This window comes from Balaenoptera musculus, chromosome 18 (genome assembly GCF_009873245.2).
Source record: "Balaenoptera musculus isolate JJ_BM4_2016_0621 chromosome 18, mBalMus1.pri.v3, whole genome shotgun sequence".
NCBI classification, from domain to species: Eukaryota; Metazoa; Chordata; class Mammalia; order Artiodactyla; family Balaenopteridae; genus Balaenoptera; species Balaenoptera musculus.
In genome coordinates, this window is record NC_045802.1 from 49,445,201 (window position 1) to 49,461,568 (window position 16,368).

Consider the following 16,368-nt stretch of genomic DNA (forward strand, 5'->3'; position numbering starts at 1 on the left):
TCTCCCAACTCTCTTTCATAGCTTTTTTTCTGAATAATGATTTAATGAAAGTTGACATATTACAGTTGGTTGTTAAAGAACCTAGGAATTCCTGGGGCTTCCCTGGTGGCGCAGTGGTTAAGAATCCTCCTGTCAACGCAGGGGACACAGGTTCGATCCCTGGTCCGGGAAGATCCCACACGCTGTGAAGCAACTAAGCCTGCGTGCCGCAACTACTGAGCCTGCGTGCTGCAACTACTGAAGCCCGCGTGCTTAGAGCCGTTGCTCCGCAACAAGAGAAGCCACCACAATAAGAAGCCCGTGCACCACAACGAAGAGTAGCCCCTGCTCACCGCAACTAGAGAAAGCCCGCGCACAGCAACGAAGACCCAAAGCAGCCAAAAATAAATAAAATTAAAGAAAAGAAGAAAAGGAAAACTCTCTGCTTTAAAAAAAAAAAAAGAACCTAGGAATTCCTATCTCTGTATTGGTATCATCACCTGAAAGAAACATTTCTGATTTTTACTATAGTAACAAAATTACCTTCACCATATTAAAAAAAATTATAGAGTTACTAGCTATTCATTGAGTACTATGTATTAGAACTATGCTAAAGGCTTTATAAATTCTACTTACATGCTAATTTTAAAAAGTCCAGTTGTATTTGGCTATTAACTTTCCTAGGGGAATGTTAGTTAAAAATGCTTATTTTAGTAAGTTCTATATGGTTTACAAACCTATGGTTAATAACATTTACATATTTCTATATAGCTGTTATATGAGCTAAACAAATATTTCATTTAGATCCAGGGAAAATGTTTTATATTCAACAAACAAGTCTACTTTCCTTGGTTCACATCTAGGTTTTGAGTGAAAATAAATGAATTTGTGAAGTGTACACCTGCTATTCTTGCCCCTCTCTCTTTTAAAACTTTTCTTTTTGTTAAAGAACGTTGTTATGGTTTTTTTGTTTATTTAATAAAAATGAGCCCTAATATTTCCTGGAGGTAGGCTGAATATAATCTTACTAACTTTTCTCCTTTTGGATATCAAAATTAAGGTTGGCTTTTCTCTTTGCCTCCTTTCATGTTTATTGCCAGAAAACTGTAGATAATAATTGATTTTAGCCTTTGAATGTTACTCTAATTATTAGCTTTTCTTTTATTAAAATGTTCCCCCTTATTATTAAATAGACTATATTACCTTATTAAATAATATTGAATTACCTCCATATAGTCACATGAGTGCCAAGTATTAGTTGTGGGAAAACATTTACAGATTTATATTCTGATTTTTATCAGATTTTTTCTGATATTTAATGGGGCAGTCTCATTGCCTCACCTATCAAAATGCAGCACAACTTGAGCTATTGCAAATAAATAAGCAATAACTGATTGCATTTTTGGAAGTTTATGCTAAGTTACTAGTCTTTAAAAAATGTTCTTCAGGCACTTGAAGAGTCCAGCTGCCTGAAGAGGAGTGGCAGAGACAGTGGTTACGGTGATATCTGGTGTGCTGAGCGTGGAGAATTTCTTGCTCCTCCAGGAAACTATAAAAGAGAAGATTCATTTGAAAGCTTGGACTCTTTGGGGTCTAGGTCATTCGCAAGCTGCTCCTCTGATACCACGTTGAGGGGGGCACGTGAAGGTGAGTTAACGTTTTGGACTCGACAGTTTATTTTTATTTGTGTATTGAGAGAAAATTGGGAATTGGAGAGAGGAGAAAAATGGAGTGAAACTATTGAGGCAAAAATTTCGCCAAGAAGTATATTTTTGTAGAGATAGAAATATAATTGGGGGTGTCTTTTCTTTCCTTCTTTCCTTCCTCCCTCCCTCCCTCCCTTCCTTCTGTCTGTCTCTCTGTCTCTCTGTCTCTCTGTCTCTCTTGTTCCTTCCTTACTATATTGCCACTAGAGGGGTGATAGTTTCACTTTTTTTAATCTTCTGTTTTTAGAGGAGTTTGGGGAAGAGACAGTTAACTATGACCTGTTTTATCAGCGATAATCTATCCTAATTCTTTTCTCTCCAGATTCAGGTTTAATGATGTCTGCCTCTGAGGCCTAATAACTGGTATATCTAAACATAAAAAAGAAAGTAAATAAGATTCTGTAAAAGTCTGTTCTAGTTCCTGAATAAGCTTTCTTCCCTTTTCTTACTTTTCTGCAAAAGATAAAAAAAAAAAAACTTCTAAGAAAAAACAGGAAAATATTTTAATAATTATCTCTAAGAAAAGAAATGATTGGTATCTGTCATGATAGAATATTATGCTAAACTTTGATTAAGTAACAACACTGGCATTGTGTTAGAAAACATCTTTTGCGTCTGTCAGGGTCAGAGTAAACCCAGGACAAGTGTGAAAGGAACATGTTAATGAAAGTCTTTCTGTTGTGGGAAGGAACTTTCTTTCAAAATCCCAATATTGTGGTCAAATCTGTTATTTAAATGCAAGTCTTTTTCCTCTGGCTATTGGGTGGTGTCAGAAATTTCTAACTGTATGCCTCTCGCAATTCAAATTGACTAGATTGAAACCACAAGTGAAGTTTCTTGAACTATTTCTGTGCTTCCACCATCAGCATGAAAAATTGAGAGTTCTGGTTGTGAGTTTTTGCTGGATTGTTAGAGAGTTTACTTTGCTTGTTTATTTTGATTATTATTTTATATTTTAAATGTTTTTCCTAATGTTTTTATTATAAAAAATTTCAAACATCAGCAAAGTTGGAAGAATTTTACATGAATACCCATGTACCTGCCACCTAGTTCTACCATAACATTTTACTGTGCTTGCTTTATCACATACCAAGCTCTCATTCTCTATGCATTAATTATCCATCTTATTTTTTGAGGCACTTCAGAGAACATTACACTTGTCCTAAATGCTTCAGCATGCAGTCATTAGCTAGAATTCAACCTTTATTTGCTGTTGTTCTTTTAATATAAATTTACATAAAAGCAAAGTACAATGAATTTGTTTTTCAAAAATAAAATGAATCAACAAATATTATAACAAAACCCCAAATTCTTTAGCTTTTTGAGTAGTCGTGGCATTTAAACGTTTAAAAAGTGAATGGCTGTTTGAGTTAACCTTTACAATTACTGCTGTATTTGTTGGCTGTTTGCTGTCTAGGTTTAATGTTTTCATAGCCCAGATGACTCTTATAATAGTTTTAAGGAAATGAATCTGAGTTCATAATTCATCTGAGTGATTAAAGCTGTAAAAGCAGAGACTGAAATTCTCAACCCACTATATTACTTTGTCCTGACTGAAGAACCTAACACATGTGATGTTTAAATTTATATCTGACCAACAAAAATAAAAGGGACACATATTGAAGGCATGTGGGAGTGTACAGACTCAGTCAATTCAAAGGCAGTGGTCCAGTGGTGTGACTTGAGAAGCATTCTCCTCAGATACTTGTTGGGCTGGGTGCCTGGTCCTTGTGAAGAAAAGCAGAGGGTTACTGTCATGCTGCTTCCTGATCTTGGGAAAGGAGTTGCAGACCATGTTTGAAGAGGGTGGAAGTGAAGACTTGGTAATTACAACTAAGGAAGAAAAAAAAAAGAAAATCCTGGGGGCCACCAGGATGATAAAACTTTTTTGTGATCGGTATGCTGAAATTCTGCTACCTACCAGGTTGTAGTCCCAAATTGATGATCAATGTAATATTGATAAGATAATGTTTTTAGGTTAACAGAATTGCAAAGTCACATTCCTTAGTTTTATATGAAGCCTCTGTTGACTGAAAAAAAAAAAAAAAAGCAAAAACACAATCTAAAGGTTGAGAATTATGTTTTATTCAGCAGACTTGCTGAGGACTTAAGCCCAGAAGACAGTGTCTCAGATAGCACTGAAGAGGTAAGGGTGGAACCGGGATAAATAGGAGTCTTTGTAAAACAAAACAAAACAAAAAAACAAACAAAAAACAACTCACTCAGGTAGTCAGAACATCAAAAGGTTACTGTTAATTAAAGAAAAACCAGACATCTCAAGTTAATGAATTTCAAGCTTTCCTGTGTATGGAAAGATGAAAGAGTCTGGGCTCGCTGAAATCATTCCTTTGACATGCACCTTACCTATATGGGGTGAGTAGCCTGCTTTTCTCCATCCTGAATCCCCTCAGGTGCACAGTCGGGGACAGGTGCAGTGGCTGCTGGCTGGATGGCCGCAATATCCTTTGTTTACTGATATGGCAGGTGGCATTTTTCATCCATATCTCTTACCAGATCAAGAATATTTGCCTACTCTGCAGCATACTGTACTGGACTTAAAAAAAAAAAGTAGCTTAAGAAATTCCAAAGTAGAAGGATCTTTTGTACAGATTTCACATGTACAAAATTTTAGCAAGAATCCTTGACATTTCTCTCTTATTTTCAAAAAATGTACAAATTTAGGAGGCAGTAAAAACAAAGCGTGAGATTATTGACAATCCTTCTGGTCATAGCTGCTATACTTCCTCCTTTTTTCCCATGACTCTCCTTTCCCTGTTCCCGTCTCAAGGTCTCCTAGCTGTGTGTTCAACCGCTTCCTGTAGGCTCCTCTCTGTTACTGTAAACTCCTGCCAGGCACAGGGGAGGGGACGAGACTGCCTTTGGCTCAGGTTTACCCTGCAGGTGTGCTCCTGCCGAGAGCCCACAGCTCCCAGGTCCTTAGGTACTGTGCACAGCCAGCCTCTGAGAGCTCTGGCGGGAAGCATGCAACACTTGCAAAGTTTCTTAACAAATACACAGAGGCAGGAAGAAAAGGGCAGACTGGGAGGCAGCTGAAGCTTGTATCTATCGTATCTATATTGTATCTATTGTAATGTTTTGTACCCTCGTTTCTTCCCGTGTATTTAAAAGAACAGACTGACTTTTTTTTTTTTTTTTTTTGAGAACAGATTAGCGTTTGTATCTATCTGACCTTGAGGTGTATCAAAGTGTATTCTTTCAAATTTGTGTGTAAATGATGTTGACTCAAAATACAAGGTTCCCAATATTTCCGTGACCACCGTCAGAAAAAGCCTCGAGTTCTGCGTTCTCTTAATATTTTGGGGGGACATTAGAAGTCATTTGGTCCAACCTCATATGTAATGTGTGATTCTTGCTCATAGGGGTCTCACCAGGATCTATCAAACTTCTTTGTGATCTTGTGCTTTTTGCATCTCTTTCTTTGTCTTCCCTTGTCTCTCGCCTCACAGAAATTTTGGATGACTGCATGATTTATTTTAAATGACTGAGTTTCCCTCGAACTACATTCAGATCTCATTTTAGGCATCTTTGACTTGATTGCTAGATTTTATTCACGTGTATTCCATCAACAAATTTTATGAAAAATCGTGAGGGCAAGGAAGACTGGGAAGAAAAGGGGTTCAGCCATAAACCGGGACTTTTTCTGCTTAGAATGTGCAACAGTGAAAGAATGTGCTGCATGCATCTCCAGTATGCAAAGCAAGTTCCTCCTGATGGGTCTTATCACAACTTCATGACAAATTTCTAAAAATATTCCCTGCAGTTAGCAGTAGAGCACTGGGTTTCCAAGGGAAAGACAAAAGCAGGCAACGCTGTGTGGGTTTCAGTTAGACGAGTAATCTGGAGAGTAAAGCAAATTCTTGTGCCTTTTTTTTTTTTTAATAGGTTGTGAAAGTGACACAGATTCTGAATTTACATTCAAAATGCAGGACCATAATAAAGATGATATGTCATATCGAAGGATTTCGGCTGTTGAACCAAAGTCTGCTTTACCATTCAATCGCTTTTTACCCAACAAGAGTAGACAGCCATCCTATGTGCCGGCGCCCTTGAGGAAGAAAAAGCTGGACAAAAATGAGGGTACCAGAAGAAGCTGGGCAAGCCCAGTCTACATAGAAGCCGATGGAGCATTTCCAAGGTACTGGGATGCAAGCTGATTGTTGAATTTTAAAATTCAGTCTGCTTTGTGAATTTGCCGGGATATTTAAATTTGGTAAAAAGCAATGGTCCTTAAAAATGTATTTCACAGATAACATAAAACTTCATTAGTGAAATATTTCTTTTACTTACCTATATTTTTAGTCATCTGTATCTTGAAGAGATTTCTTCCGTTTTAGAATGTCAGCGTATGATTTGCCGGTTCTTTTTTTAGATGCATGCCTTTAGCTCACTGGTTATCTTTCAGCTTCCTGGACGACTTACATTGTTCATTGTGAGCTCTGCTGTGTTGCTTTCTTCCATTTTTTTTTTTTTTTTTTCTTTTCTGTGTTGACTGAGCTCAGTGGACACAAAAAAAATCCTTTAATTTCCCATCAAATCAGCAGAGCAAAGCATGATTTTTCGAATCCAGCTTCCTATCAGAAGGAGGTGTATGGTTCTGAGAGTGGATCAGACTCGGAGGAGGAACGGAGGTTGCCGGATGTAGTCTTGGATGACTTAGCCAACCGTAGATTCCAAATGAAAAAGAGGCCCGAGGGTTTCATCTCGAAAAGCATCTCTCCTAAGTCTTGTTCACCAATCTTTCCTCCTGCTGACCCATTAGCCACTGGGCTATACAGAATGACGAGGTCAGAAAAATTTCTCTTGGATTGGAATGTCTATTATGCTCTTGATTTTTAATATGTAAAGTAACACCCCAGATGGTTTGCAATTTGTCTCTCTCTTTTAACACATTTTATCATTGTCTTTGGCCCTTCTGTATCAAGCTCTTCTCTAATTAAAATGAGATGCTATTACAATGCCTTAACTTTGTTGTAGGAGCTGGAATGATGAGACTGATGAGAATGGGAACTAATTGTCTGCATTCACAGTGTAAACTTTGTGAGACAGAAAGCATGCCTCTTGTGTTCTGTGTCACAAAATGCTCACGCAGTGTCTTAACTGGTTGGATGTTTTGAACAGTAACGAGAGGAGAACTTGGGGCACAAATGTGGAGAACTGGCCAACAGTACAAGAAACTTCAGACTCCTCTTGTTATTTGGAAGAGGCAGAAGAAAAGACAAGCATACCCAACACTGTAAAGGATGATCTTTATGTGCGAAAGCTAAGCCCAATCGTGCCAAGCCCAGGGAATGCTTTTGATCAGTTTCTTCCCAAATGCTGGATCCCAGAAGATGTGAACTGGAAACGAATAAAAAGGGAAACTTATAAACCATGGTATAAAGAATTTCAGGGATTCAGGTTTGTCTTTGTGCATGTTTCTTTTATTCCGCTGTCCATTCAGTACCCTGACTGGGTACATTCTATGTGCGCTTTTTATGAGAGAAGTTAATTTCCCTTCAACGTCTGTAGAATTGCTAACTGAAAAAACTACTGTTTAAATTTAAACGTTAGGATCTGGATCTTAAAAAGTCCTCTACATAGCCAGAGCTTGACGTTATTTTTAGTTGCGTCGTTCTCCAATTCTTTGTCTTCTTTTCTCTTTCCTTTCTCTATGTCACTCCACGGTAGAAGGAATTCAGACTCTGACGATGAGGATTCAGGCTCTGAGAGAAGCTCTGCCGTTTTTAGTAGAATACAAAAAGCAGATCATAGGCTAGACAGCGACTGTCAAAGATGTTCACTCTTGCTGGAACTGGCTAAGAAATGGGCCAGAAACTCCCGGGACACCCATGCAGCCAGGAGAGCTAGTGGTGCTTCGGATGAGCCCAGGTGTACCTGCCTGCATGAGCCCGCCTGCTTGGAGTCTGGCCTGTGACCCTTGTGCCAGCTTCTGCTGCTACTTTAACCTCTGACCATGATGTGCTGAGTCATGAACACTTAGGCACTTAATGTTTAGTTATAAAAGCATAACATATGACATCATGCTTTCTGTACAAGCATGTGAGCTTGAAATTCTATAGGATTAAATATTCTTTAGCACAGTCACGTACAAGAGAGTATATAGTTACATGTGGCATAGACAGTTCTTGGCGGAAAACCGTTTTTAAAAGGCTTTTTAGGCAGTTGACCTAATTTTACAGTTGCGCTATGTGTGGAGCTGTGGAGAAAGGAAATAACTTATAGACAGACACTGGGACAGGCAAGACTGATGGGAAAATGCAAAGAAAAGATTCATCAGTCTTTAATAAAGCTTCAGAGCATTTTATTTAATCTGCTGACTGCCTGTGCCTGTTGCATAAGGTGCTTTTTGCTCTGCTCTTGAAACCTTCCAAGATCATTGCTGCTTCTCTGGGAGGGGACTTAGGTCGTTGTGGCCAATGGGATGAGGAAGGGGTGGAAGGGAACACTGTGTGTATCAGGGAGCTTCGCTCTCTTCCCGTTCTGGCCCCATCACTTGGCCTCAGTGGTGCCCACTGAGAGATACGCTCTGCTCTTATTCCTTTAAATGGTATCCAGGAGAGTCATGGATTATGGCATTAAATGCTAGTCTTTCTTCCCAGCAAGAGTCCCTCCCATGGCCCCCTAAAATAATTCACCCACAGTGACTATCTAGTTGGTCTGCTACCTGATTACCTTTTCTCCCCAAATTTAATAAGCTTCTCCCTTCCTTTTTCTTTTCTATGCTTCAGTCAGTTTTTATTACTTCAGGCCCTCCAGACATATTCTGATGACATCTTGTCCTCTGAAACAAATATCAGAATTGATCCCACTGCTGGCCCAAGGCTCATAACACGCAGAAAGAATCTCTCTTATACACCAGGATATAGACCAGATGACCTGGAGATGCCAGCCCTGGATCCTGACTTAGAGAACGATGATTTCTTTGTCAGAAAGACTGGGGCTTTCCATGCAAACCCATGTGTTCTCCGGGCTTTCGAAGACTTAAGAAGGCTTTCTGGGCAAGACGATCCTGTAGAGCAAGATATAATTCTGCAGTGTAGGGAAGGTGAACTTGTACTTCCAGACCTGGAAAAAGATGATATGATTGTTCGCCGCATTCCAGCACAGAAGAAAGAGGTGCCTCTGTCGGGAGCCCCAGATAGATATCAGCCAGTCCCTTTCCCCGAACCCTGGACTCTTCCTCCGGAAATTCAAGCAAAATTTCTCTGTGTACTTGAAAGGACATGCCCACCCAAAGAAAAAAGTAATAGCTGTAGAGTGTTAGTTCCTTCCTGTAGGCAGAAGAAAGACGACATGTTGGCTCGTAAGATCCAATCTTGGAAGCTGGGAACTACTGTGCCTCCAGTCAGTTTCACCCCTGGTCCCTGCAGCGAGGCCGACTTACAGAAGTGGGAGTCCATCCGGGAGGCCAGCAGGCTTAGGCACAGGAAGCGGCTGATGGTGGAGAGGTCAGAGTGTGTTTCTGCAAGGATTTGCTTGTCATGGATGGTCTTGTGTGACTTTCCTTGTGTGAGAAAGTGGCATCGTATTGCCCAGCTCTGCATGTCATGAGCCATTTGGAAGCATCCTGTAAAACATTGATTTTGCTTTGAGAGACCTTTAGTCTTTGTGTGGAAAAAGTGCAATTCCATATTTGCACATCTCAACATCACCTCTCTGAGACCTGTTTAAGAAGGTGTATACACAAATGTTGCCCTTGGCCTTAAGGATGACTATGATACTATTCTGCCACATTGACGTTTCACGAAAATGTTTTCCAATTATATTTACAGACTTTTAGTCTCACGTCCAGGCATTTCTGAAACAGTCTGGTTGTTTGGTTTTATGTGCTTCTCATATTTCGGAGTATATGATTTTTGTGTAAAAATTTCCCTTAAAATATGGCATTGCAAGTTTCATTTAACTTGAATGTGGTATTTGATTTTGACCTAGACTTCTTGGACTATCGATGTGTGACTTTTTAAATTTATGGTTTAAAGTTCAGTGCCAACATTATTAAAATGCATGAATGTTATTTGCTGTCTGCTACACTTTACGTATATGTAATTATGGCCATTTTGATAATGAGTCTGCATTTATGTGTTATGCAACTTGCTGTTTTGATGACTGTTCAGTTTGTTGAACTTTGGGATCGACAAATATTGGGTTAAATGAAATTAGTAGATCTAAATCTAACTTATTAGTTCCTGGCAACAGGAAGCTTTTTTAAAAATGGGTTTGTTGGTTCAAAGGAAATCAGGAAATTGTTTATCTTAATCTGAATTCCTTGAGATATGAGATCAATGAGATTTTGAGACATGATCAAGAATGTGACTGAAGAAGCAACCTTTTGAGATTTGTCCATCTCTAGTTCAACTCTTAAAGATGCTGATTTAGAAACTAACACAAGTAGAAAAAATGACTTTTAATTTTTGGTTTTCTGATTCCTTAGACTCTTTCAAAAGATTTATGGTGAGAACGGGTAAGTTTTGTGGTTCACAGTAAAAAAAGAAATCTGCGTTTTGTTTGTCCTTTGTGTAACACGTCCTTGCACTTCTATCCTGGCATGTCACTAAATGGGGGTGCTCTGTGCTGTGCATGAGACTTAAAAAATGGGAAATCTTTCTTAATTCTGCAGCCAAATGGTAATATTTCTGTCTGAGTGCCCAGTGCATGAAGTCCTATAGGACAGCAACAGTTTGTTTTATTAGAAGTCGAAAATTCAGGTCCTTTTTTTTTTCTTAAGGAGTTGATTAAAAGTCACAAAAACACGTGCCTGAGATTAGGTGTATTTATTTCGGTATCTGATTGCTGCATAGACCAAACCTCTCATATCTGGATGTTGAAGCCCAAATAACTACGTTTTAGACTATCTATGATGGAAAAAGAGTATTAGCATTTTCTTTGAGGTTGGAATACATGCAGTTGGCATTATCTGTATACTCTTAGTTCAAGGGGAGCTTTGTTAGTTGGGATGGTGAGTGGCATTAGTCTTCCCTTAGTAGGATTTGGAAGCATTTTCAAGATTCCTGATTAGGGTAAAATTTTATAACATGGCTGTATTATAAAGGCAAATCAGACTTCCAAAACTGCAAAAAAATTAAAATATTGGTAGTTTCCAATATAGCTGCAAGGACTATATTTATAACTAATTCCCAGTTTTTGTCTACATTGGTCCTCTGTATCTGAGGATGCAGATCCTGGAACCAATCCCCCTCGGATACGGAGGGGCGACTGTCCTGTTGTTTAACTCTAGTCACCTGGTAGACATAAAATAGGATAAAAATAACTTTCTGGAAACATTTTCCCTTTCTAGAATAACTGAGTTAAAATAAATACTTCTTTACTTTTAGTACACACTAACTATGTACTTAGTCATTCTTAGTGCAGAATAACCAGCTGGCTACATCTTAATATTTTATATCAAACTTTCTGTAACTTTGTGACCCTAACTGCTAATACTTTTTGATCAAGAAGAAAATTTAAATACGTCAAATATTTTAATCTCTCTAAGCTTTTCATCTCTAAGGTTCTCTAATTTTAAAATAATTAATTAATTAATTAATTTATTTATTTTTGGCTGTGTTGGGTCCTCGCTGCTATGCACGGGCCTTCTCCAGCTACGGCGAGTGGGGGGGGGGGGCGCTCCTCGTTGTGGTGCGCAGGCCTCTCATTGCGGTGGCTTCTCCTGTTGCGGAGCACAGGCTCTAGGGTTGCGCGGGCTGCAGCAGTTGTGGCTCGCGGGCTCAGTAGTTGTGGCTCGCGGGCTCTGGAGCACAGGCTCAGTAGTTGTGGTGCACAGGTCTACCTGCTCCACGGCATATGGGATCCTCCCGGACCAGGGCTCGAACCCGTGTACCCTGTATTGGCAGGCGGATTCTTAACCACTGTGCCACCAGAGAAGTCCCAGGTTCTATAATTTTGATAGCTTTGGATAATTTTGATAATGTGGAGATCTTGGAAGGTACTAAAAATTACTATTTAAAGCAATATAGCCATTCTAGATGTCAAAGATGTAAAGGAGCGACGGGCAACTAATTTCAAGTACTTCTCAGCCATTGATTTTAAAAATCAGGCTCCCAGCATGCTTTAAGTGTGCCGTGCAAAGGCACATTATCTCCTATCCAGTTCCTCACGTTTGCTTAAAGCGTTTCCATCAGGGAGGGTGAACAAGGCAGTTTTTAGCATGACGCTTAAGCATCTGCTAATCTCAGTTCATCACGGGAAAGCTGTTTTAACTTGATAAACAAATCTTTGCAGTATCAAGCATTTTGAATGATAACTTTCCGAGGAATTTTCTTTGGTAAATAAGGCTTTATAACGTAAGCAGGTTGTGTTTTCTTAAAGGGGATACGAATACACTGAGTACAAGTGCTTCATGTGAATGTAAACCTGTACAGCTGTACCTGTTCCCTCTTAGGAACGCACTGTATGACTGGGTTAAGAAAAGAAGAGGAAAACCCAAATGCTGAGGCTCAGCAAGCTAAGGGTTTTCCTGGGCCAGAGCCAGCAGCAGCAAAGGCCTTCTGTAGACCATTTCAAGATTGCTGCTTGCATAGTACACTATTTGTTTTAAAGGCTGTTCCCCATGCCGGTTACTGCCAAGGTAACACAAATAAAGCAAGGTTGTCTGTAAATGGAGACTGATGAATAATGTATGACTTGTCAAATAATGGAAAGTAATACAGATATATCTTCAGAAAACTGAAGTGCATTTTAGACCACTTGCGATCAAAATATATTATTTGGGATTAAAAAAAATTCTCTCAGTTACCAATGTTTTTCTTAAATTGATCTGCAGGAAAACAAAAAAGATTTAAATTGGATTGAGTATAGACATTTAATCTAGAATTCATCTCATGTTTATAAACATGTTTGTAAATGATTATAAACATGAAACAAGTGATATTTCTGGGTGATATTCCTCTGGACATCGTGTATGTTGTCAAGCTTGGAATACTTACCTGGAAAAATCATTATTGCTCAACATCCTGTGATGGGAAAATAACTGCCTATAACATGAATGCTTTCTTTTTGGTAAGAACCAGGTTAAAGAGAAATGTGCATCACCTTTTGCAGGCTTAGATTGTTCATTTCTGGCTTGCTTTTTATTTGGCATTTAACACTTCTCACTTTATTTTTAGTAAGACGCTTTGTATGTGGCAGTCATTTTCTCACATGTGCTTTTGTGTTGCATGATTTGTCTTATGGTTCTGTGACATTTGAAAATTTGGTTACGATGCCTCTTGGCAGAAGCTGTTAATGACAAAGAATTTGTAACAGTATATAGCTATAGTTTAGTAATATGATTAAGCCATTGAGTCTACTGCCAGTATCAACAGGAAATGAACATTGATTCAAAGACAGCTAAGACACGTATATTTTACTTATGGGTTTTGGCCAAAAAATTCTGTAGAACAGTAAGACACCTAAGACAACAAAAAGGAAGGAAAAACAAAGTTGATGTGAGTTACTTTCTGAAGATTTTGCCCCCAGGGGACATTCAGCAATGTTTGTAGACATTTTTGATTGTCACATTGGGTGGGTTGAGGGGAACGTTGCTACCGGTATTTAGTGCTTTTATAGCCAAAGATACTGCTAAATGTCCTACAGTACACAAGATTGCCCCCTACAATAAATAATTTTCGGGCCCCAAAATGTCAATAATGAGGCTATAGAGAAACACTGATTTAGACTCTAAACCTATAAAGGAAAAGTCTCTTATGTTATCTTATCATTATAATTTATGGTAATTCTAAAGCCTCTTACCCTGGTTTTAGCATTAATTACTCTTCAGAGAATTCCTACAACACCTAATGGAAATATATTTAGAGGTGCATAAATAGGTATATTGTTATCTTCCCTTGAAAGTTGGGGACCCCAAACTTAGCATCATGGAATTTCTGTTTGCCATATAAGGTTATCGGTGATTTTATATTTAGGAAATTTTGCTACATGTTGTTCCTTTTTGATCCCTTAGTTCCTAGATATTCATCTATAAATTTCCTGAGATTGAGTTCTAAAAAAATACTCATCGTAACACTAGTCCCTGCACTGTGGGAAAAGAAAATAAGATTTTAGTGATCTTGTTTTATAATCTACTCCCTTTTTCTTAAACTTCCCCTTCTTTCTCTCTTCACCCTGCATGCTATTTAAAAAAAAATTCTATTCAACTGAAAATGCAACATGATAGACCTGTATTTTTTGGGAAAAATCCAAATGCAGTTTTAAATTGGAGCTTTTCCAAATAAGGAAATACAAGGGTAAATGAACTGCAAGGGAATTATTTGCCAGTGAATAGTAATTCATTCTACAAAACATTCTAGAGCTGGGTAGTCCTTTCAAGTTTTCCCAGTCTTCCTGGGAGTATCTCTGGTGCTTATCTCAGTTTGCGGAGGTAGACAGGTAGGTGTTAAGTGCATTTTAGAGATGTGGAGAAAGAGAAACAGATGCCACAGCTTTCCCAAGGACCTGCAGCTCCTGAGTTGCTAGAATCAGACTAGGGTTTCGTACAGTGAGGTAATCCATGGAGACTGCTCGGTAGTTGTTGCTGGCACACAGTAAGCCCTCAGAAGTTTAATATTATGCTGTTAACTCTGATAAGGAAGGAAAGAATTCTTCATGATCTGGCTGAAAGACTCCTACACTCAAAAAAGTTCTCGATTTTATCAGTGTGGCCTGGGGTGACCTCTCTAATTTGAAACTGCTTTGGGAGTTAGTTTTCAGTAGATCTCTCATGATCATATTTGCCTTAATAAGAATAGTTGGTGTATAGGACCAGATGGTTATTGAAATGCCATCGACATAACCTGACCCATTATTTCTCCTAACGACTCCTTCCTGGCTTAGCAGACAAGGAACTGAGGCTGAGAAAAGTTAAGTGATGTTAGGTGGGAGTGAAAATTGGTGCCTCTGCTGGGTCTTACTTCCTGTCTCATTCTGGTTCCTGGCTCAGCCTGTATGGAATGTGCCAGGCTTTCTAGAGGTAACTTTATCGATCCCAGGGAACACAAGGGGCTCACATTCCTGCCTTCCACAGGGACTTGTCTACTCTAGCCGTTGTTTGGCTCACTTTGTTCATATTGGGGGGACCTCCTGTGTGCCAGGCTCTGTGCTTTGGGCTCCCCGGAGGGTGATGCAGCCTTTGCCCATGGTGATAACCGTGTTTTCTGAAAAGACACATGTTAAGGTTTCATAGTGCAGGAGGGTGAGGGCTGAAAGGGTCTGGGCCAGTTGAGACTGTCCAGCCTTCCTCCCACCAAAAGATTACTTAAGATACTTACATTTCCAATTTTGTTCTGGAATATATGTAACCTCATGTGTTGGGCATCCAGATTCCCCTCATACCTTGGTCCTGAAAAAATTTTCTTTTTAGTGAGTCTGTTATTGTATTAGCTCATATAGCCTTATTCTTTGCAGTTATGACTTAAGTGAGTTTATATTCTCAAATCACATGACGATTTTTATATAGTCATACCTAGTTAATTATATATGATGTTAACAGCTCAATATATAATTTCATATATGTACTCATATATGTAATTCCTTAATATTCTTGAATAAATCCTATAAAGCTTTCTGTATAAAACTTTGGCGAGGAGCCACAATTTCTTACAAAATTAGAAACATTTCATAGCTAGTTTATTTTGCATGATTAAATATGGTAAAACATACCTCATGCTTACCACAGATGTTAAATGAGTGTGTCCTGCATGCCTTGTGCTGTGTTAATGTGTTTTCCTTCCAGGCAGCATGTGAACTTGTGAGGGAGGAAAGCTAAACATGCATGCATGCGTGCACGCTACATATGACGTAATGCTGAGTGTTAAGTGCCACGAGAATGGTATAACTAAAGCATCACTTTTTGCAGGAAGACTTTATCAAAGTGGGAGAAGATTATCTAGATCATTAGGACATTTATGAGCACCTACCAGGGGCTGGGCACTCTTTTAGGCGCTGGTGATAGAGCAGCAAACAAATCAGACAAAATTCGTGCTTTATAATCTTACAGGACGAGGCAGGTGATGTGTAAATAACCATACAATTCAGATGGTGATAAATGCTATGGAGAAAACCAGGGATAATGTGAGTCAGGGGAGAGGGGCATTAGCTCTTCTTGTAGGGTGGTCAGAGGAGGAAACCCTGAGGTAACATTTAAGCAGCTGACGGGAAGTGAGAGATAAACCATGTGAATATTCGGTTGAAGAGCATTCCAGGCAGATGGAAGAGCAGGGAGGGAAGCAAGAGGTTGGGCCTGAGCAGGGAAGCCAGTTGGCTGGAACAGAGTGTGTGAAGGGGAGCTCAGTGGGGACAAGAGCAGAGAGGTAGGCAAGGGGCCAGGTAATGTCAGACCTTGAAGGTCTTGGAAGAACCTGCTTTTAACTCAGGTGAGATGGGAAGAAACTGGTGGGTGCCGAGTGGAGCCATGTCACGACCTGAGTGCAATTTCAAAAAGGTCCTTCTGGCTGCTATGTTGAGAATACATTGTTGTGCAGGAAGCGGTAGAAGCAGGGAGACCGATTATTGTAATAATCCGGGCAGGCGATAGGATGGCCTGGATCAGAATGGCAATGGTGGAGGTGGTGAGAAGTGGTTGCCCCTGGATACATTTAGAAGGTAGAGGGACAGGATTTCCTGAGGGATCAGTTATGTATAAGAGAATGAGGAATCTGGGATGACTTAA

General features: G+C 39.3%; 1 protein-coding gene across 8 annotated transcripts in view; it reads left to right on the forward strand.

The window, feature by feature from the left end:
• The window catches only part of LMO7 (LIM domain 7), a 196,371-nt gene that overhangs the window by 138,819 nt on the left and 41,184 nt on the right, over window positions 1–16,368 (forward strand). For 3 of the 8 annotated variants that reach the window (XM_036832025.1, XM_036832027.1, XM_036832026.1), the window contains exons 7-9: window positions 1,428–1,626; window positions 5,589–5,841; window positions 10,138–10,167. In XM_036832025.1, the coding sequence (XP_036687920.1) occupies window positions 1,428–1,626; window positions 5,589–5,841; window positions 10,138–10,167 (482 nt within the window). Of the gene's footprint in view, window positions 1–1,427; window positions 1,627–5,588; window positions 5,842–6,244; window positions 6,491–6,824; window positions 7,104–7,373; window positions 7,575–8,434; window positions 9,155–10,137; window positions 10,168–16,368 lie in introns of all 8 variants that reach the window. The other 5 variants (XM_036832020.1, XM_036832021.1, XM_036832022.1 and 2 more) reach the window with 5 other exon arrangements.